General features: G+C 43.9%; 1 protein-coding gene across 7 annotated transcripts in view; it reads left to right on the top strand.

Annotated features, from left to right (window-relative positions):
- Positions 1-22,734, top strand: part of GLI3 (GLI family zinc finger 3) — a 318,882-nt gene that overhangs the window by 95,513 nt on the left and 200,635 nt on the right. For 6 of the 7 annotated variants that reach the window (XM_086396029.1, XM_086396032.1, XM_086396027.1 and 3 more), the window contains one exon: positions 6,636-6,878. In XM_086396029.1, coding sequence (XP_086252155.1) covers positions 6,636-6,878 — 243 coding nt within the window. Of the gene's footprint in view, positions 1-2,775; positions 2,846-6,635; positions 6,879-22,734 lie in introns of those variants that run through there. The other variant, XM_086396034.1, reaches the window with a different exon arrangement.

The raw sequence follows: 22,734 nt of genomic DNA, 5'->3' as shown, positions 1-22,734 counted from the left end.
TTCGATCTCCTCGTTGATGGAAGGAGTCAGAGAGAGCTACCCGTTAATGCTTGAGCCCATGATCTTTGAGAAAGGATTGCCACTTGAATTTCTCCAAAGCTTCAAATCCCCCGGCTGCCCTCTCGAGTAGCAGGCCCTGCAGTCGGTTTAAAGGTTGCAGACAAAGCAGGGAGCGCTCTCGGATCCATCTGGGCCACTCCCTCTGTCATCAGTCATTGTCAATGGGAGATGTATGTGTAGCCGCACAAGGGCGATGTCTGACCCCAAGGGCATTGGAAATGTTCTTAGAGAAGGCATTGTTTGCTCCTCCCTTTGGAAGCCAGACTCTAAGATTCCAGGGAGCAGCTTCTGGCTTAGGCATCTCTGCAGTCAGGATGGAAAGGGTCAAGATTCTGCTTCTAAAAACTACAGACACTACCTCCGCCCCCCGCCCCCCACTTTCTGGCATAATTCTACAAACCTTGTGAATGTACTTAGCCTCTTCTCTTTCGTTTCTGATCTCTCTTTGGGCAAAGTCTTAGAGAAAATTCTGAAACAAGGAGGTGAGGCATTGGGTTCCATTGGTTTTTTTATTCAAAGAACATCAGAAAGTAAATAACCACAGAAATAAAAGCTGACAAGATGCAACCAATGCATAATAAGAAAACATGAAATAATGCTCTTTCCAAACACAGCCAAGCAATTTCCTGGGGGAAAAGCAGAAAATGATGTTCTGTTTCTTCCGTAGACGAGAGGAAGGTGGGGCTCCAGGCTTGTGGGAGCACACTAAAACCTGCAGTAACACAGATGCCATTGGTCGAGCCTCAGCGTGCGACAGTATGTGTGTGCGCGAGTGAGTGTGTGTGTGTGTGCGCGCGCACACACAGCCTGTGTAAGGCATGCGCCTGTCCTCACACCTGTGGGGATAAGATGCTCCAGGGTACTAAGACCCTGAAGTTGGATGTCCTATCATGGATTTGTCCCTGGGGCCTTCTGGGTTTTTCCCAGAAGAGGTTGTTTGTTGACAAAAACTTATTTGGAGAGTATCAAGGATTTGAAAATGTCAGATCATCGAAATGTAATTACTCTCCTCCCTTCCTTTAACTGATGGTTGTGGGGGTGGAGGCTGAGATTGCACACAAGCCACAGGTATCATTCACCAAACCTGCCTGGGAGCAGACCTCTTCTCATGTTAACAGGACTTGGTGGCCTATCGAAGGCGTGATTAGGATTCCTCTTACATCACGTATAAGGGACATGTTTGCATAGTTTTGATCAGGAAACTGGCCCTAATGCCTTGTCTGGCTGTAACCTCGGGTTCTGGTGAGGAGCAAGTGAGAAGATACAAATAATAAAGCGGTCTGTGGCAGAAACGGATTATTTCTTTTCTTAAGAAAGGGGATTGACGTTTGCCGGTGAGGGGTCAGGAATAGCCCTCCGCGTGTTGATTGAGGCTCACACCTGTGTTTTGATCCATTTGTAGATGACTTGATGATATCATTCAGTTTGGAAATGATGAGGTTTCACAAACTCAGACCTTATTAAACACGGAAATATTATTTTCTTGTTTGAATCCTATTCTGTTTGAAATCTGAGTATCCACTCCTTCTTTTTTTTTCCTCCTTAACATTTTGTGGCCTCCACCCCTCCCCCCAGCCGCCCTGCCTTTTGGGCTCACCGAAATTTGAGTGCCACTTTTCTGGGAAAGCCTGATATTCTGACTTCAGTTTTGTAATTTAATGATGGAGAGTTTCCTTAGTAAACCAAATTTAGAGTCCTAGAATGCTTATCTTATATCCAGACCTTGAACATAAAAGGCATTTTATACCCGCAATTGTTCATTTAATGAGCAATTGCAGAGTGCAGGCCGGTTAAGGGATTGAGCTATATGCACTATTATTGCAAGAAGTATTCCGAAATACCAGAAATAGGACGTAAGCTCTGATCAGGGAGACTGCGAGCACAATTACCTTCTTTTCAAATCCTTCTGTGACACTGCGGGAGGAAAAAGGACTTTGAAACTTGAAAGGAAAGAGCTTGCTTTCAACCTCAAAAGCTAGGAGGAAAGGGCTCTGAAATTTGCTCTGAATTCCCAATTCACCATTAGCCTGTTTCTTCCTTTAGCCTCAAGGCATTCTCCGCTTTTTGAAAAGATGTTAAGAAATTCAGTCACAATAGAGAGCCTAGTTCTGAACGTGTTTCACTCGGTCCATTGAGGTCTGGGCTCCAGCCTTTGTGTGGAGTGAATTGAGCTGAGCGGCTAGCTGGTTGCAGAGAGGTGAATGAACAGTCGCTGTGCAGTGGCAAATTCTGGCAAAGAAAGAAGCGCCCCCTCTTCCTTTATTTTCCAATATGCATTCCTGTACAACCCCGCTAGTGGCCATATGTGGCGTCGAGCCTGTTCTTAAGTCAATACGGGGTCCTTGGTTTATTGCAACTCTTGTTAAGTTTGTCTTGTAATTGAAGCTGCTGTTGACCTTGCTTGGGGACCGTTTGTAAAACCGTTTATTTAGCATAAACTGAAATAATAAACCCTCCTTCTCTGGGGCTGATTGTGATAGGGTGACATTAGTTTGATTTAATGATTAGCCAGCCTGACCCTTCTGCTGGAGAGAGTGCCTTGAATAGAGAGAGTTCACTCGGAAGCACTCAGAAAGAATACTAATGAGCTTGTTAAATTTAGCATGGCTCCAACCACTTTTAATTCCTCTAATGGGAGCAAGCACTGCCTGGGAGAGGGAGAGGGCCAGGGTGCAGGGAGGCAGGGAGACACCGAGAATGTTCCTAGCAGGTCTGCACTGCTAGAGAAAGCCCAGCAGAAAGAGAAGTTTGCAGAAAGTAGCTAGCCAGAGCCTGGGACTGAGTTGTAAGTATCCGTCTGTTCACTTTCGCTCTGTGTCTTCTGTGTCTTGGGGGGAAGAGAGGTGTGATTCTTTTAAAACGGGATTGCAGGGGACGGCTTGAAATCCACGTTCATTTCAAAGAGGTGAGCACTTGTATCACAAGATCCTCACCCACTGATTTGGTCAGGGGGACAGGAAGTGTTCCTGGTTGGTGATGGGGTGCAGGGTTTTACCTTTCCATGGAAACAGTCATCTGAAACTTTTCTGTCCAGTCCAATGCAAAAGAGCACTTGTGTCCTGGGTCTCCAGGAGAAGAAATCAATCAAGAATTTGGGAACAAATGCACAGGTGTGTGTGTGTGTGTGTGTGTGTGTGTGTGTGTGTGTGTTGAGTCCTGCTTCTCACCACATGATGACTTCCTGGAAACCTTCCCTGTAAATGATCTAAGCAATGCTGGTGATGAATCCGCTCTTGAGTTGTGAGAGTTTATGGCACCAAGCACGTCTGATGCAGTATGGGTTGCCTTTGGATGAGTTTGGAAAAACCTGAGACAGCTTCTGAAATGCAACGTGGGGGCAGCCCTCCCTGCAGTGGGTGGGAATTCCCTGATTTCCACTGGAGCACAGATCTGCAGAAGGCAGGGGATCCAAAGTGGGATCCTGATGACAGTTTTGAAAACAGTTTTTCTCTTGAATTTTTTTAGAGACTTGCATGTCTCAGTCTGACCCTCCCAGCCTGCAGCTGCTGAACCGAGAGGCACGAACAGTCGCCCTGTGTTTGGCTGTTCAACTCCACTGGCAGATGCTTCTGGAGGACTGGGCTGTTTGCTTACATTTTTGCAGCTGACTTCTGCTTGTTGCCATGGTGGACAGTATGTTTCTGTCAATAATTTGGCCTGGCGTAGCCTGTCTGCGCTGACTCTCCAACTTTATTGAACAACTCAGCTCGACTGAGCAAGATTAGACAGCTCTCGTCTTCTTGGCTTGCTAGAGTGGTTGCTAAATTTATAAGAGCAGGCAGGAATATGGCTTGGAAAGTTTCCCTTTCACTGTAGAGAGTACGCTTTCAAGCCTCATAGCTGTTTGTATTCTGGGGGTGTGTACTGTCAAGGTTTCATCCTGTATGCCCCTCAGAATCAACTCAGTATAGGAGATAAACTTCAGGAAATAATCACCTGCTGGAATTTTCTGGAGAGGTAGAGTAGGTGAAAATGTGGGAGTCCTGACTCATATAAGAGTAAGTCTGATGAAAGTTTCCACGTGAAAAAAATCCTGGCCTGCGTTTTACTAAGAGAATTAGTTCATTTTTTTTCAGTATTAAGTGTTTGAACTTTGCTGATTTCTTGTTCTAATTTGATATTCACACATATTGTGTTAACTGTTATGAAGAAATTAATTTTTAGCTAAAAAGACCCGCCCGTTTCCACTTACCCGCCTCCCCCTAACTGCGTCTTTCTCCCACAAGGTGGGGGAGAAGGTGGGAGGGCTGTGATTAGTCCATGCCCATTATTCAGTTATTCGTGAGGTTGGATTCAAATGCTTGTCTGTAAAGACATCGTGTCTAAGAAACTCACTCTATTGTAGGGATGCAGTTTTAAGAGAAGAAAAGTTAATTTCTTCTAGGAAGATTAAGTCAAGGGAATCCTGTTTTAAACCTGGAACAGATTAGTAGGGCTTGGTTATTCATCTTTCCCAGAGAATGCTATTGCATGTCACAGTCCCTCTTGGTATGAGCTGTCTGGCTTTCCAAATGCAGGTCCATTCTACAGAATTTACACCTTAGTGCAAAGTTGAAATTGGAAGTTGTGCAGGCACACCTTAGTGGAAAATATGACTTTGGCCATGGTGGGAATGTTTATAAACCGACTATGAGTTTTGAGTGTTTTTAACATCCTTCCATCTTTACATCACTGAGAACCTTCATTCTGCAGCTTGCAACTTTACTGCTAATGAAGTCTGAGTGTGGATTAGGGCCTAAAAGTATTAGAAAGAGAAATTAAAATGTCGAATTTTTTGTTGTTGTTGTTTTTGTAGTTTGTTTTTAAACTAGCAAAAGCATGGTTGGAATTGCTTTTGGAAAGATCAGTGTGTGAAAATGTGACCATTTTCTTTTTTAGTAGTTACTTGATAGATTAAACTCATAATTTATCCCATCATTACAAGATTTGAGGGTGGGGATCTGCACAAAATAGTGCTAAAATAATGTTTCACAGTTACCCAGCAGTAGTCAGCAAAATCACTGTAAAGTCCAGAACATACCTCATTGCCTATTTGGTTTTGAAAGTCATTTGCTAGGTAAAAAAAAAAAAAAAAAAAGAAACATACACTGCTTATTTTTTCAGGTCCCAAACATAGGCAGGAAAATGAGAATTGCTACTGGCTTTAGGTAGTTCAAAGTATTAGTCATCCCAAAAGAGTTGTTGTTACTTGAGTTTGTATTTTCACACTAGTTCATGTTCATAGTTATTTTTCTAAATTTGTCAAAAGAGCTATGAAATTGCTAAAGCATACTTTTTTTCTGTTTTTTTTTTTTTTTTAAGAGAAGTTTAAGAGAGTATGTCTTTAAGAGAGTATGTCTACCTAGCTAGACATACCTCTGGTTTTTTTTTTGATATTTTGAAGAGAAGTTTGTGTGTGAAGATTAGATGAGTTCAAGATCTGTTCAACTAAATAGTACAACAGTATTATTGTTTATATCCACTTATGGTTTTTTTGTTTTTGTTTTGTTTTTAGGATCAGGAATGAGAAATAGCTTTCAAATGAGGTGTCTAAGCAGTGTCCTAACAGCTTTGTTTGTTTCCATCAGCATTTATCTGCCAGAGCACAGTCTGTGGATTAAACACAGAGCTTGTGTGGGCATAATTGAGAGTGCACGTATGATTCTTACAAATGAATCGGTCCACTTGTTGTGGGTTCTGAAAGCCAGTTTGGTTTGATTTTATGCCACGGGTCTTTGATCTGCTGTTATCGGAAAGGCCGTCCAATCACATTTGCAGAGAACTGTAGTGGACCGATGGAAAGTTCTTACAGATGAAAGGGAACAGAAGTATGAGGGAGCTTGAATTTCATCAAGCCGTTTCTTACATGTTTGAAACGATGTCTGGAGCCCACCGGAGTGTGGATGTAGATCAGTGTAGCTGACGCCCTCCACACCCACGCTCTATCCCCATTTTCCTCTCAGCGCTCAGCTCCGCTCTGTGGGCCGAAGCAGGAAGTGTCCTGTAAGGGGCACTGTAGGTGTTCATGATTGCCATCTTTATCCCTTGGAACCTGTGGGTTTTCGGTCCCATGTCTGGCACTGTTTCATCTCTCAGTGGATCACACACCTGACTTAATAAAATCACAAGGATAAGTTTTGCTTTCTAACAGGTCTTCCTCTGAGGAACAGGGGTCCCTTGCCTCCTGGATCACTGCAGGCCTGGCTTCCTCAGGCCAGGAGAAGCTGGCAATCCATAGCCTTAGTCTGGCAAAATCTCCAGCTCCTCAGGCCCTGCAGGGATACTGGCAGGTCCCTGATGGGAAACCTCACGGGCAGATTCGGCTGGAAGCCGGGAATGAGAATTTGCTGACATCTCAATGCAATAGGCTCATTTCCTGCTCCCCTTCCTCCTTCAATTTGTATCCTGGACTCTCATTCATAAACAATTTTGGCTTGAGACCCTCCAGTCATGGCTAGCTTTCACAGTTGCCAAGAATGAGAAATAGGCTTCTTTTGGAGGCGGGGAGATGGATGGACAGGGAGCCCCAACTGATGATGGTTTTTGAATGTCTCCTCAAAGTGCTCACAGAGTTTTCATTTCCCTTCTGTCTTCAGAGGATGAAAGTCCTGGACAGACCTATCACAGAGAGAGAAGAAACGCAGTCACTATGCAGCCACAGATTGCCCCGGGGCTCAGCAAGATCAGCGAGGAGCCTTCAACATCCAGCGACGAGAGGGCCTCGCTGATCAAGAAGGAGATCCATGGGTCCTTGCCCCACCTGGCCGAGCCCTCTGTCCCCTACCGCGGGGCTGTGTTTGCTATGGACCCCAGGAATGGCTACATGGAGCCTCACTATCGTAAGTCGCCCCCAGTCTGTGGCACTTGCTGCAGGAGCCACGGCAGGCTGTGTGTGTGTGCATGTGCACTTAAAGAGTTACTTGTCTTGTACTATTTTATGCAAATGTTTAATTTACTGTCTACATCTTAACTTCTCCCACATCCTGTTCCTTCTTTTTAGGGAAACCATTTCTTTCCATCTCTAAGCAACTTGGACCTCCAGGGCTGGGAGGCGGCTGTCAGGAAGGTGTCCGTCTGTGGCTAATCCACACAGACCTTTCCTGGGAACTGAAACCAGGTTTCCTCCACCCAAGTAGACCCTGCTGGAGTAAAATCGGTTGAGGAGGGGGAGTTATTAAAGTGGGAGGCATTAGCAGATGTCTTTAATGGCAGATATTCCCCTTGTTAAAAAAAAAAAAAAATATATATATATATATATATATATTTGCTTTATTGTTGAGGAACAAACAAACCTCTTTTAACCAACCAGGGCCAAATTCCTTCCTGTGGAAGATTTTTCTGTGTATTCTACTTTCTTCTGGAATTCATAGACTGGAGACCTCGTAAGCTCCTCTTCTCACACTCAGAAAGTTTAAGAAATGAACTAGGATGGTGAACACACCCACAGGATGGTTGCAGAATGCAAAAGAAACTATATAATGGTTGAGCTTGTTTCCGGCCTGGTTCTAGTTAAAATATATAATTCGGTGGTGGAGTAATGAAGTTCATATTGAGATGCCCAAGCGTGCAGCTCTTGATTACAGATTTATCACCTTGCCAGGATACAGACCTGCTGTTTAACCTTCCCGGCTCCAATTCCAGATGATCCATCGTGTGCCACAGAGGGGGACTGGTTTGTGTTTTCCATTTTCCACATCATTCAGAAATTTTAGTGTTTTAAGGCAAAAGGTCATTAGCCAGATGACTGATGAGTGAGGACAGCTGATTAGTGCATGTTTTTTGGTTCAAGAAAGTGCCCAGGATAAAAGCTAATTTCATCCCTTCATTAGTTGGCTTGAAGCAGAGGGGAATGTTCCCTCATCAGGGCGCAGATCAAAGTGCTTCACACAACCTTAAGTCTCAGCAACTGCTACCCCCTCCTCCCCAACCATATTATATTGTTGGTAAAGATGGAAGATACATTACTTTTTTTCAGTGGAGGGAGAATTTTTTTTTAAGTGGTCAGAGGCATAGAGGAAAAGGTTCGATGGCTTCTTGTTAGTTTTTCAAAAAGCCTGCAACTTTTCTGTTTAAAAAGTGCTTCTCAGCCCTGTGGCTACAGTTGTTAACTTCTACAGTTACAGAAATGAGGATGTATAGTGTGTGTGACTATAGATGTATAATCTTTCCTCGTTAGAGGTTTATTTCATTTTATTTTTCCTTTATTTTTGGCATGAGAGTTTACAATAGTTGTCAGTAGAGTTTTTCTCCAAGCCCATGTCTGAGTTTTTTACAATGTATTTTTGTGGATGGGTCTCTATTAGATCTCATCCATGCAGAAAATATGAGGGACTCTACATGCTCCTTACCTATATTAATATTCCCTGAGAGTATGCTTACTTTTGAAAAAGGATGAAGTCTAGATTATCAGCCATACATGCCCTGCATCGTTTGTGCCCTTGGGTGGGAACACAGACTTGCCCTGTTTCATATTTATCTTTTGTTTTTCATTCCAGATGCCCACTAATTAGTGAATAGTTAATTGCTCAGGACAGCTGATCGAAGTAGGCAGATGACCGTTAACTTTCTCTGTGCTGTTCAGCCTGCAGCTTGCTCTCGGCCCATTTGTTCTAACGGTTTGCCCATTGAGTCCTCTCCTCATCCCTTGAGGGGCTGGGATCTCTGCACACCTGGGACCCTTGTCCCTGCTTGTGTGTGACCTCCTTCTCCAACATCCAGTGGGAGTATGAACTAGCACAGGGCGCTGGAAAACTCTTGATGGCTCTTGGAACCATTGCTTGTCACTCTGTTGAAGAGACATCGAACCTATAGGTTGGTTGTGCTTCAGCGTTTCCCATGGTATTGTTCAAGCCACTATAAAATCATTGGATAATTTACAAGTGAGGTAGGCTGTCTGTCACCAAATGGCAAATGTTTTTCTGCCCCACCATTCCAAGGTTGAAGAAGGCAATGGCAACCTATTCCAGTACTCTTGCCTGGAAAATCTCATGGATGGAGGAGCCTGGTAGGCTCCAGTCCATGGAGTCGCTAAGAGTCGGGCACGACTGAGCGACTTCACTTTCACTTTTCACTTTCATGCATTGGAGAAGGAAATGGCAGCCCACTCCAGTATTCTTGCCTGGAGAATCCCAGGGACAGAGGAGTCTGGTGGGCTGCAGTGTATGGGGTCGCACAGAGTCGGACACGACTGAAGCGACTTAGCAGCAGCAGCAGCAGCATTCCAAGGTACTCACTCAGTTGGGCATGAATAAATGCTATTGTTACATCCATCATATGGACGTGGAGTCCTGGAGATTGGCTCAGCAACCGGGGCACTCATGTTCCAGCCTTGCCACATACTGACCTCGTGACTGTCGCCAAGTGGGCTTGTCCTCTAAGATCCCTCTGAGGATCCCTTTTCAGCTGTTGAATGGGAGTGTTATGAGACTGCCAGCCCCACAGTGTCCTTGTGACAATTAAGTGAGACAGTGCCAATAAAATACCAATATTTTGTACAACCTCTGGCTAGTGTTGAATGCATCTGAATCATTAGGGATTCTCTCTATTCTCTGCCTCGTTTTCCTTCTCCTGCTTCTTCCTCTTCTTCCTGTTCCATCTTCGTCATCATGAGCAGCAGCAGCATCATCCCCACCACCACCTGTATGTGATAAGTTCACTCTCCAAACCAAGGTGTCTTGTCAGAATTGCAATTGTGTTTGGTTCAGTGTAGACTGGCCTTTCTCTGTCAGATCTGCCTTTCTGATTCCCCAAGGTCAGTGTCTTCTCTAAACACAGATTAGAGATGAGATGGAGTGAATTGTAAAAAAAATCTTTTCTTAGGGAAAGAGTGTGGGGTTAGCATGGGGTGCTGCAGTCTTCTAATCAGAAGTCTTTCTCGCTGAATCTTAAAGGATGGACTGTCATTTTTTCCTATTTGAGGAGCAGAGAACTTTTAAACCTTTTACATGAGTTGGAGTAGTTTTAACATTTAAAATTCCTACCAGAAAGTGTTTTATATAATAAATACAAGCTTAATGCCTGTGGAAAAGTGAAAGGTATATTATTTAGGTGTTCATGGTAAATGATGGAAAGGTGTCCTAAACTAAGCTCCAAGAAGTCAGTAGGACATGACTCTATTTTTTTAGAACCCAGTTGGATTACTTAATCTTCTACCAGTATAATGAGTGCTTTTTTAGGTACTTTGTAATAATACCTATCTGACATGGATTTAAATTATCCAGGTAAATGACAGATGGGAAGCTGAAATTGACACATCTTCCAAAAATCTTTTAGCGTGTGAGAAAAGTGCCCTTTTTTTCAAGTGAGATGTAAAAGTTTGGCCAAGTTTCTTTACCTTGTCTCCGTCGGCAGCCTTGTCAAGCACACAAACTGATTGTGGACCTTCGGTAGCTAAAGGTTCAGAGACATCTTTTTAGGTCACTCTCTTTTCCCTTGAGTCATCTGCCAGCCCCACTAGACCCTTGGAGGGAAAGATTTCTCTAATCCAGTGTAGCTGGGCTTGTGAACTCTCACAGTATTCCTGCGTTTCTCTGTGGTTGGAAAACGCAGACGTTCCAAGATGCCTAATTTGTGCTTCTATATATACTAACTTTGTATTTCTAATGTGTGGGCAGGCTTCCTGTAAGACCGGAAAAAGGAAAATCGTTTTTCCCCTCAGAAGGACATCTGTAAAATTTTTATTGCATAAGGCTCTGTTATACTTGGGTAGGCAATGTTGCATCTTCACAAATTGCACTTAGGCGGGATTCAAAGTATTTTGGGTTTTGTGGGTTTGACTTTTAGAAAAAAGAAAAAGAGAAAACCCCAGGATAGCGGGCACTTCAAACATTTGCAACATGTGTTTGGAATAAAATCCTCACAGAGGGCACTGGGGGCTTTCTCTCGCCAAGGGTAGCTGTGGAAGCGGTGTATATCAAGGCAAGAAAGTAGATGTTCCAGCCGCGTGGCTCAGACTTGGAGTGGTGCTGACAGGCTGGCTGCTGTGGGATCACTCGTGCTTTGTAATTGGGCAGGGCATGGGAGGGACCAGATTTGGGGAATCTGACCTGCATGTCCTGGAGTCAGGATGATGACCCCCATCTCCAGCCCAAAGATTTCTCAGCAAAGATTTTATTCTGCTCCTGCTTCATCTGCAGCCAGATATGCCAAACCACCATCACTCCTGGCTTTCACTTACCACCATGCATTTCTTTTTTTATAAACTGACAAGGCAGGTGACATAATAGTTAAAGCATTCCTGTACCCTGGCCGACACTTAACTTTTATTTGCTTCCCTGTTACAGAAAACATGTGTTGCATTGTCTTCTGGACTGTGGTGTGCAGTTTTTTAACTATCCCTGCTGGGCTCTTGGTGGGGAGTTTCTTGGAATCACCATCATGTCATACAGGTCCCCCGCTGGTTTTGTTATGGTGGGGAGGGTTTAGAAAGATGCCCCCTTTTCTAAAATTTCAGGTCTCTTTTCCAGTTTTATAGTTGTGTGAAGACTGCTTTCTTTATGCCCCCAACTGCTCCCAAGCAGTTATTCCTCCTGGAAACTATGATTCATTCCTCCATGTAAATGCTTTGATTGAAAACATACCGCTGGTATTCTTCCTTATGTTTCCCAGCTCAGATGACAGAACTATTAGTTGCTAATTAGCAAAAACCTGAGGAATTAGCTTAAAGAAAAGAAACTGAATTTTTAATTGGCTAGCATTTATCTTCTGCAGAAAGCTGATGTGCTGAGCCCACTTGCATTCTTGTGTGCTAAAAAAAAAAAAAAGGCACGGAAGATATTTTTTCTACCTGTCTGTCTTTATGTTAGGTGACTTTCCACACCCTTTAGAGATCCGTCTTCTAAGTGAGGAGACGGGAAGAGGTGTATTTTACATATTTAATAGACGCACCTGCTCACATTTCTTTTACTCTCGGAGTGTCATCTGGAGGCTGTGAAAGACAAAGATGCCTACGAGGCACAAATGAACAGTTTGGTGTTGACCAAACTGCAGAGACAGTGACAGCTCCCCGGGTGCACAGTTCTCTTCTCATCCAGGCTGTCGTTTCCATCTTTGGAGAACAGTTGGGAAACCAATCAGGAATGTTGTGATTGTTCCTCCCTCCCTCCCCACCACAACCCCCCGAAAACTGGAGGGTTTCACCAGAAAGCCTGATGTTGGGTCCTAGTCTGGGGGCTTTGCTGCCTGTCTTGCATCTTGAGCTAGTCGACTTGAATCATGGGAGGACCTGGAGTGGGAAGATGCAGATAAGTCTAGGAAGCTTTGCAAAACTTATTTGTGAGCTTAAGAAAAGCTCCCTGCTTGTTCCTGTCCTTCTCTTAGAAGTTCAGTGTAATGATCCAAGGTTTCTTTCAGCAGCTTGGAGGTAAATGTTTTAACACCAGAAATAGTGATCGCATGTTCACAGACTTTTTTAAAAATAGAGCTACACAGAAGGCAATGGCACCCCACTCCAGCACTCTTTCCTGGAAAATCCAATGGACAGAGGAGCCTGGTGGGCCGAAGTCTATGGGGTCTCTGAGTCAGACATGACTGAGTGACTTCACTTTCACTTTTCACTTTCATGCATTGGAGAAGGAAATGGCAACCCACTCCAGTCTTCTTGCCTGGAGAATCCTGGGGATGGGGGAGCCTCGTGGGCTGCCGTCTATGGGGTCTCACAGAGTCGGACACGACTGAAGCGACTTAGCAGCAGCAGCAGCAGCACACTGCAAGCAACCCTGCAGAAAGTGGTGAAATTTCGGAATCATTTTTAGGAGGCTCCAGATTCTACTCCCCACTGAATCTTTGACATGACTGTGACTCTACACATGAGTCTTGGGAAACAGTGAGTGAGACTGGAAGTCGATGGAAGAGAAGCTCTGTGACCTTTGGAGAAAGAGCTATTGATTTTATCCGTTGAATTTAGGGGACATACTTATTAGAGGGGACCAGGGAGAAGCTTGAAGCCCATTCCTCTAGGAGAGGAATGGAAAGGCAAGACAAAGGGAGACCATGCTCTAGAGAGAAGCAGTTGGCTTATTGTTTTGGCCTGGCCCTGTCTCTCTCTGTTGCCCTAACAGTGCCCCCTGCAGGCAAGTCTGGCTCCCTTGGCCCACTGCTCAGGCTGCCCCGCTCAGGCTCTTGTCATCTCAGAATAATTCTTGCCTGTTCTCTTCACCTTCAAATGCTATGCAGTCTTCAGTCTAATGATGCACTTCCTTTGAAAGGCTTCCTTAAGTCCCATCTCACAAGGATCTTTTCCTACCCCGCACCCCTAGTCCATGTAAGACCCTGAAACGCATCACAGCTTGGGTTGTCCGTGTATGTTGGCCTGATCTTCTTTAGAATAAGGTGATGTCTGGGGCAGTGCTTTGTTCTTCTATCCACCAGAGTTCCTAGGCAGGACCGAGAGGGCTTGTTAATACAGAGAAGGAGTGAGCTGTTCATTGCTTGGCCTGTCAACATTGGAGATGAAGTTGATCCAGAGCTTGCTGGTCAGAGGTAGCTCCTCAGCAAACAGAAGAAATGGATGCTTCTGCTTCCATTTTATAATTTACTCACTATAGTCAACCTCTGATTCAAACGTACTCCCCACCCCATCCTCTCTGAACATAGGCAAGGTTTAAAGTGTTTATGACACATTAATTCATTTATAAGATGTTCATTTGCAAAACATCAAGAGTATTTGCTTCCACATACCTGCAGCACATTTAGAACTGCCAGGATGCTCAGACAACGTGCATTGTGGTTTTTTGGAGGAAATTGACACTTTACTCAGAGTTAGATGAGGACCAATTCATTTTAAACACCATGGGATTTGCATAGGAGATCTCCTGTGTATCCATCTAAAATCAAACAGGTAGGTATTCTTCCTGTGGTTAAGGTGAGCATGGTATTTGTTTTGCCCTTTAATAAATTTCAGTGATTTCTCTTATCTTCAGTAACCTCTAAGGCAATTCACGGTTTCAGTAACATCTTTCCAACTTACTAGTGTGGAAGTATGTGTGTAATTCCTGGTAGTGGGATCCTCCATCGACAAATTGATTGGGATCATGAATCCAATTGTTTAAATATTCCATGGAATTCCGTTCCTTTTCTAATTTGGTTACCCACCCAACACCCAGCACCAGTGGCAGTATTCTTAGTTGCATATAGTTTCTTTTCCTCCTCTGTCGCTCCCTCCTTCCTTGAGAAAAAGCATGAGAAACACAGCAGCTCCTGCCATTTCATAGCCATCTGCTCACAGCTTCCTAGCCCATTTTCTAACAGAGGCAACATTATCCTTGGCCCCCTCCTCCTTTTTCTTGTATAATTAAAGAATGTTACCTTTGATGTCTCTTGAAAGCTGCATCTCCTGCTCTGCTTTAGCTTTCTTGATCTTGTACCTATAAATTTGTGCTGTATCTTCATCTCACTTAGTAAAAGGGCTGGATTTTTCTTTGTGCCTTGCACAGTTTGCTTTAATATGGGGTTGCCGATCTGGCATTTTATGGCTCTGTCCTTCTTATGTTCTGATAGAGTTTGGATTCTTGCAGAACTCTTTGAAAAGTATCCAACTTTCAATCCTTTGAGCTTTTACATGTGGGTCCATACTTTGGGTCTCTCCTAAAACGCATTGTTTTCATTTTCCTAATATCTTCCCTTCTTTGTGGGCTGGGGTGGGGGTGTCTCCTGGCTTTTTATCAGCCAAAGTTTTTGATGAGTTTCTTCCTGTTAGAACAACATGAAGAAAGTTCTGGACTCATTTAGCTGTTTGTGTTTTCGGTTCACCTGTCAGTCATTTGCTAGTTAATCATGCTTACCAAATGTCTCTTAAGTGCTAACCTGTGTTGGACAGAAAGAACAAGGTCGTTGCTTCTGTGGAGCTTTAGGCCAGTGGGACAATAAAACAAGTAGATAAGCCCTTGCTGAAAGTCGGTAAAAGGATGTATAATAAAAGATAGATACAGAGTCCCTGAAGAGTAGAAAACACACACATACCTTACCCAGACTTGATGAGTTGGGAAGGCTTCCTGGAGAAAGCTGTACTTGAATAAATATTTGTGGTAGAGGTAGAGAGACATTTGCGAAGATATAAAGGCCAAAGGAAAAACTGACGCTCGTGAGGACCTGAGAACTAGGGGGCTGGGGAGTGGAGCTCACGTCAGAGAGTGACAGGAGACAGGCTGTAGAGGTGCAAGCCCGCAGGCTTCCTAGAAGCTGATCTGCTGCTGCATGAGTCCAGGGCAAGCCCTAAGACTTATTTCATGGCGTTTGCATATTTAAGCAGATCTTTGGGTAACTGTGTTTCCCATCACCAGCCCAGAATTTGTCCTGGATTTAATTCACTTCCTCCTTCTGATTTGCCCGTGTGCAATTTCATCCTCAGACCCTCCTGACTTCTTTGGCTGACTCCTCGTCCTGTGTTCCTCAAGGACATGCTACTGCTTCCCCAGTGCCGTGTGTTAAATTTTCTTTCGAAGACAACAAAATGATATCTACTTGTTCTCCAGCTGCTGAGCTTTTCTGTATTAGATAACCCTCATAATCATGGCATCTTGGTCTCAAAGTACAAACCCTAAACACTGGGAAATAAGTGCAACTTCATTGCCAATGAATTAAGAATGCTCTGTATTAAGACATGTTTTAACTTCAGAATATAAGATCCACAATAAAAAATTTAAAAACCTGAAGTTTTACTTTATTGAAAAACTCAAATCCTCTGACATCAGTGGAGCCAGAGGTGTTGTGCAAAGGGCCCACGGCAAGGTTGGGGAAAGGGCCCAGGAATAACAAAGTGAAATTCATCTGGGAAATCTAGTAGCTAATGCCACTGGGAGAAAATGAGAACAAAGACTTCCAGAAGTGGGATAAGCCCGCAATCCAGCCTGGACAGAAAGAGTCTTAAGGGAGATGGCGGGGGTGGGAGGGGGGGGTACTCATGAGTTCTCTCTGTGGGGGGCTGCAGGGCTAATCAGTGGGCATTGTGTAGGTCAGAGGAAGCTCACTCTAAGAAGCTGGGTGTTTACTCATCCACTGGGGGGACCCAAATCTGCATCCTGATTATGCTCCTGACTTGTGAGTGGGATCAAAGGGGAGCCTGTCTCCTGGTTTAGAGAGGAGCAGAGAAGTGTGCACGAAGCATCCTAGGAAACAGACACCAACTCTTTTTTCTGTTGGCTTTTGTGAAATAAGCCTGCATTTGAATTTGACGAGATTTCAGATTTCCTTCCCCAGTCCTGTTTTTCCCCTTTAAATAAGGAACATCATCACTTCCCTTCCCCCTCCACCAGCGTCTGTGATTCCAGCTTAGTTCAAAGACTCTGACCGCACAGGTTGACTCTTTTGATCAAATGTGCAGTTTACTTCATATTTAATATACAGGATATATATTACACAGCATATAATGCTATGAAATGCATTTTTATGTAGCCTTTATGTTTTATCTTTAATGATGTTTCGAGCATAATTTGTGCCTTTCACATTCCCAAAATTGATGATATAGAGAGACAGTTGATGAGCAGTTGGAGGCACCTGAGTGCCTCCAGTGTCCCCGACTATTCTGATCAGAACCCTGGTGCGATGTGCTTCAAGTCTTACTCCATTGGGTACATGATGTATAATCTTCATTTGCATTTCAAAAATTCCTTGTATCTTTTTGAGAGTCTGTCATCAGTCAGACACTGTCTAGGTCCGGAGGGGGCAGTGTTTGCCAAGACCAGTCAGGTCTAGGCCTTCGTGGAGCCCACATTCTAGCCAGAGGAGAAATACACCAAACATGGGGGGAGGGACATCAACAATGAGACAGCACAGCAGGTGCTCCGAGTCCACTAAGACAGATGGTGTGCTGGGGCGAGAGTCGGGGTGGAGACTCGTACCTTGCAAGGGGCAGGCAGAACAGAAGACCCTTCTGGGCAATGTTTTTACAGTTGACACTCAAGTGACAAAAAGGAGTTCAACCTTGGGAAGGTCCAAGGGGAGGGCATTTCACTTTAAGAGTCGAATTTGTGGATTTCCTGTGGCCACGTCTAGAAGCAGAGAGAAGGCAAGTGTGCTGGATTAGTGAGGCAGTGAAATAGGTGGGGGAGATGAGTTGGGGGGATCTTGTAGGCCAATGGATAGCCAATGGAGGGAGTGACATGGTTTGATTTTTTTTTTTTAACTCAATGAATATCATGTTTTTGGTGTGTGGGGACTCTCATGAAGGAGTGGAGTGTAGAATTTGGGAGGCAGCTCTCAACAGGTGTTGCAGTAGCCCAATGGGAACTGGTCCCCCTTTTTAGAAACAGTTGGAACTTCCCTGGCAGCCCAGTGGTTAAGACTCTGTGCTTCCACTGCAGGGGGTGCGAGTTTGATCCCTAGTGGGGAACTAAGATCCTACATGCTGCCCACCCCACGCCCCAAATAGAAACCATAGCTGGCAGAAGTGGAGCCCTCCCTCTGTAACACATAGTATGGTACAGGCTTTGCTTGAATTCATGTAATTCGTGAAATCCCAGCAACAACTTCATGGGAGTTCATTGTGATTTCCCCCATGGACAGACGAGGAGACTGAGGTCCAGGAAGGCTAAGTCAGTTTTTACCTGGCTCAAAGTGGTTGAAACAAGACTGGGATTCACAGAGTTGGGCTCCAGAGCACAAATCTTTAGCTCATGCCCTGTAACTGCTGAGACTTCAAGATGGCAGTCCGGTCTGCACCAAGACCTATGTAGGCTGGCTCAGTTGGGAGCTCAGGGATTCTTCCAGAACTGGGTGCTGGTGTTGCCAACGGGGACTGGCTAGGGATTGGAGGGCCTTAAGAGGGCAGGCTGCCTGCCGCGTGGGTCTGCAGGCCTGTACTGTTGGATCCTAGCATGGTGGGCACAGGTGTGCTTAGTGCCACCCCTGTCCTTGCCATATTTCTGGACGTGGCTGTGTGGGAGAAAAGGAGAAATGGCTTTGCAGCTTAGACTCTCCCAAAGATTGGAAGTTACCTATGACCTAAGTGTGGGGAGGCCTCCCGGTCCTCTCTGTGTCTCTACTTTGGGGGAATAAGTGGGGAAACACTGGTGCTCACATGAAGTATTTATTGTGTGCCAGCTGCTGGGCTCCAGACCCCCGTGACATGATCTCATTTCTTTTTTCCCACAAACCCACCTGGCAGCTGAATTAACTGAGGCTGAGGTCTGGAGTGATTGTGTGGCTTGCTCCCAGGGCCAGTTTGAGTCTGGGCTTCTAGGCCTAGGGTTTGGGAGTCAGAGAAGAAGGCCCCGTGTGCACTTGTTAAGCTCTGTCTCCTCACCATGTCCCCGTTTCCTGCAGACCTACAGGGACTTGGGCCACAGGCTTGTCTACTGGATCCACAATGGATTCATTACCTGAACTCTCCATTCCAAAGAGCAGCCTGTGTAAGTAACTGGGCTTTCACGTGTCACCAGTATGATGCAGTGTCTCGCCCCATCTAGGCCTGTCTGGGGACAGCTCCCCCCACTGCTTAGAGGCCACTGGGCCCCCACCTGGCCTGTGTGACACCAGGGCAGTGGGCCACCCTGCCCAGCCAGGGGAGGAAGTGGCAGGGAGAGGGCATCCCTTTATCTATAAGTATACTTGGAAAGTTTATATCAGAGAGGGAGAGAAAGAGAACCACAGTCTTTGCACAGGAAGGCATCTTGTTGTCCCACTAAAATGGGCAGTTCCTTGTCTCCTGGTTTTTGGTGTCTCAGAGAAACAGAAAGAATCCTGGGGAGAAGCAGTTAAGCATGATTAAGGAGCTGGAGGAATGATTTATGAGGAAAGATGAAAAGGATTGAATACGAATAACAGCCTGTGCAGGCTAAAAAGACACAGGGACATTCAAATAAGGAAATAGATGCCAAGGAAGGTAAAGACAGAAGCAAATCCATGAAGACGGTCAAGAAGACCGGGGAGATCCCTTTCTCTCAGGGACCCGCAGCAGGACTGATATTTGCTGTAGAGACTGATGTGAGTATCAGATCCTATCTTCATAGACTTACAGTTTAGAGGACTCGATCTGACCTGAGATGTATCAGGATCAGATAATAAAGATACAAGTTGTAACAAAGCTCCCTCTGTACCAGGAGAATAATAAAAGTGAAGGTGGAGTCTTTCAAGGGTGACTTTGATCCCCTGAGATCTTTATAACTAGAACAGTCTAAAAACTATGAAAAATTGCTCTAAGGCGTTTAGAGAAGGCAGAGGAATGACTTAGATATTTTTATTGATTCCCCAACATTAACTTAGCACCACACACAGTAGAAACACAAAGTATGACCCTGGCTCTTGATTTTATATTTTGGGGAGAGATCGCCTGAAACAACACATGAAAACAATTAAGTCCCCTATCAACAAGTATAAAATAACAGGATGAAAGGCACGACCCAGGTCTGGGGAGGGTGATTTCTGATTCCAGCGGGGTTTTACAATAGAGCTCTGACTCCATGGCAAATTTAAATCCAGTATGAAATTTCTCCTAATTAACATTTCCCTTCTTCCTTCCAAATATCAAATTTATGGACTCTGAGAAATTCACATAACGCATATGCCGATGCTGCATTTTCTTTCCGCTTGATCCGTTCCAGCTGTTATTAACTTTCATGTCTGACTTTCATTAATTTATGAGGAGTTCTGAACTGCAATCTGAAATGCTCCCATGAATTTTCAAGTTTTGATGGGGGACAGATTTCACGTAAGTTGATCATGACCCTTGCTAATATTTCAGCCAAGCAAGGGAGTTTGTTTTCTCTCTAATAATCTTTCCAGGGCCCTCCAGTGATGCGTGCATGGTCACGGTCCCCAAGGAAGTGCACAATAGGCTTTGTCACTGCTGATGTCACCAAACCTCCCATATGACTGATAGAACCTGAGCGTCCTCAGTGGCTTTCATCCGGCATGCAATTCTTGCTCTTAAAGTCTAATAAGCTCATGAAAAATAGATTGTCTAGGTTTTTAGAGGCATGCCTTCTGAGCTAGGACAGGCAGAAGTTTTAATTTTTTTTTTTTTTTTTCTGGAACCTAGTTCCCTGACCAGGGATTGAACCTGTGACTCTAGCCACGGAAGCACGGAATCTTAACCACTGGACCACCAGGGAAGTCCCATAGGCAAAAGTTTCAGTTGGCATTTTTGTGTACCATCGAGGCTACCTAAAATTCTCCTTCCGTCTCTTCTCCATCATCTAATACTTAAAAGGAACAAGGAAATGAGTCCAAGGCATGAAAAGTTCAAGTGCAGTTTCGGGTCATTGGTACTAGATTATTTTAAAACATGAGTCCGTTTCATGCTTGGTTACTTGGACTTAATATTTCATTTTGATGGCCATGTTTCACCAGACTGTAAAATATCCCAGCAATGGTTGAGGCGAGTGGTCAGCACAACCCACCCCGCTCCACAGAGAAAGAATTGGGAGACTGGCCTTACAGTTCCTTTTTAGAAATCTGCTCCAATAGGATCTTCTTTAAAAATCTGTTCTTTTTGAAAGCAGCAAAGCCTTGTCCCTTTGATGCTAGTCTCCTGCTATTAATGTTCAGATTTTCTGAAGTGTCTCTCTTAATGAGTCACTAGGTGAGCGTGACTCTAAGGCATGGATTTTTTGCTCTTGCCTTCTGTCTCAAATATGAAGATTCCAATTAGAAGCTCTGTTAAACAGAGCTTGATATTAGGGCTCTGATTTGCCCCTCCTTGGAGAAGAGTTGAGATCCTACAGGATGATAATGTCATGTGGAAACATGGGCCCTCCTGTTGTGGGAGGACCCAACACCCATGGTTGACAGGGACTTGGTGGGTTTGGGAGTGAGACCTGGATGCAGACTGGCTAGAGACTCCACAGGTTGTACCTTATGATAGGTTTTGGAGTTACTGACCTCAGAGGCATCAGCAATATGTCCTATCCTTACTTGTCCTGTATAGCTAATAATATCTGAGACCAAGGTAAGATAGTTCTTCCAGAGTACCTGCTTTATTTGAATGCCAACCTCGTTTTGCAAACAGCCATGTTAGAAATAAAGATTCAGAGAAGTTGGAGCTTCATTTTCTTTCTCCCCCCTGTAGTCTGATGGCTTAGATATTATATTTTCGTTTGCTTGATTTGCATTTTTAAAGAATTTCATTCTTTCAACATTCCTAAAAAGTTTTTTCTCCTAAAATTAATCCTAAAGGTGGCCTTTTTGTGTTCTGAAGTTGAAGGAAAGGCTTTTGGCCTTGGGGATGATAACAGTGGGATATGGTGATATGCAAAGCAATTGATTCTTTTTTTAATCTTTTTTTTAAATGAAGTATAGTTTATTTACAGTATTTCAGGTATACAGCAAAATGTTTCAGTTATATATGTATATTCTTTTTCAAATTCTTTTCCATTATAGGTCATTACAGATATTGAATAGAGTTCCCTGTGCTCTACAGTAGGTCCTTGCTGTTTTTCTGTTTTATATATAGCAGTATGTATCTGTCAGTCCCAAGTTCCTGATTTGTCCCTACGCTTTCCCCTTTGGTAGCCATAATTTTGTTTTCTATATCTGTAAACTGATTCTTAATAGGGTGGTTCAGTTCAGTTCAGTTCAGTCGCTCAGTCGTGTCTGACTCTTTGCGACCCCATGAATCGCAGCACGCCAGGCCTCCCTATCCATCACCAACTCCCAGAGTTCACTCAAACTCACCTCCATCGAGTCGGTGATGCCATCCAGCCATCTCATCCTCTGTCGGCCCCTTCTCCTCCTGCCCCCAATCCCTCCCAGCATCAGTCTTTTCCAATGAGTCAACTCTTCGCATGAGGTGGCCAAAGTACTGGAGTTTCAGCTTTAGCATCATTTCTTCCAAAGAACAATAGGGTGGTAGGTGGTAAGTAAAGATTCTTATCTTCATTAGGGCTCATTTTATTCTAAATACCTTTTAAGGTCTTTTTTTTGCTCTCAGTTAAATGTTTTACAAAATCACCCTGTGACTATTGGTTCATCTCTGTCAAAGGATGTCTGATTTAGTTGAACAGATAAAGCTGATGTCCTGAGGATGCCAAAACGGGATGCAACTTGTGGAGCTACGGGCTTCCAGGCCATTTCAGGAGTTCAGAGTGATATTCCAAACTGGAAAAGCTGAGTCAGGTACCAGCAAAGGCCTCTCCTTGAAAGTTGTAAAAATGAAACGGGGGAAAAAAAACATGATTTGTAAAAGCTGAACATTTTTTGTCATATTTGGGGATTGTTTGATTACTCCAATGTTGGTCTGTTATTTATCCTTAGAAAAGATCCAGAAAGAAGCTTTAAGTTCTCTTTATAATTTAACATTTTATTACATTTTTATTAAAATTTTATTTATGGCACATGCTCACTTCTACAAATTATAGTGTTCACAAGAGTTTAGGATGCAAAGCTAATGTTGCCCCATCCTTCCTGCTCCAACCTTAGACCCAAGGATAGTTTTTGATATTTCTGTTTTAATTCTTTTGATAGACAACAATTACAGCTGCAGTATGTGCTAATACCTTTAGTTCCTGATATATCAACTCTCGATATATTGTACTCAGTATGGTCTATTAACTCTCCAATAAGACAGTTAACCTTTAATTTGCTAACACTGGGCTTCCTTTCCTTTCAATATTGGTATTATAGCTAACTTTTTTTGTCTGCTGTGATTTTTTTATAACTTTAGAGACTATCTTAAACCTCTGTTTCTTTTCTTCATCAAGTTTTCATAGTAACTTTTGATTTTCTAGTTTAAAAGATGAGGATATTAAGGTTCCGCCCTCCCCT

This window comes from Bos grunniens, chromosome 4 (genome assembly GCF_055505025.1).
Source record: "Bos grunniens cultivar Pamir isolate PY7600 chromosome 4, Bosgru_T2T1.0, whole genome shotgun sequence".
In the NCBI taxonomy this organism is placed as follows: domain Eukaryota; kingdom Metazoa; phylum Chordata; class Mammalia; order Artiodactyla; family Bovidae; genus Bos; species Bos grunniens.
The sequence above is the reverse complement of the archived record's forward strand: the minus strand, read 5'-3'. Positions and strand labels throughout refer to the sequence as shown.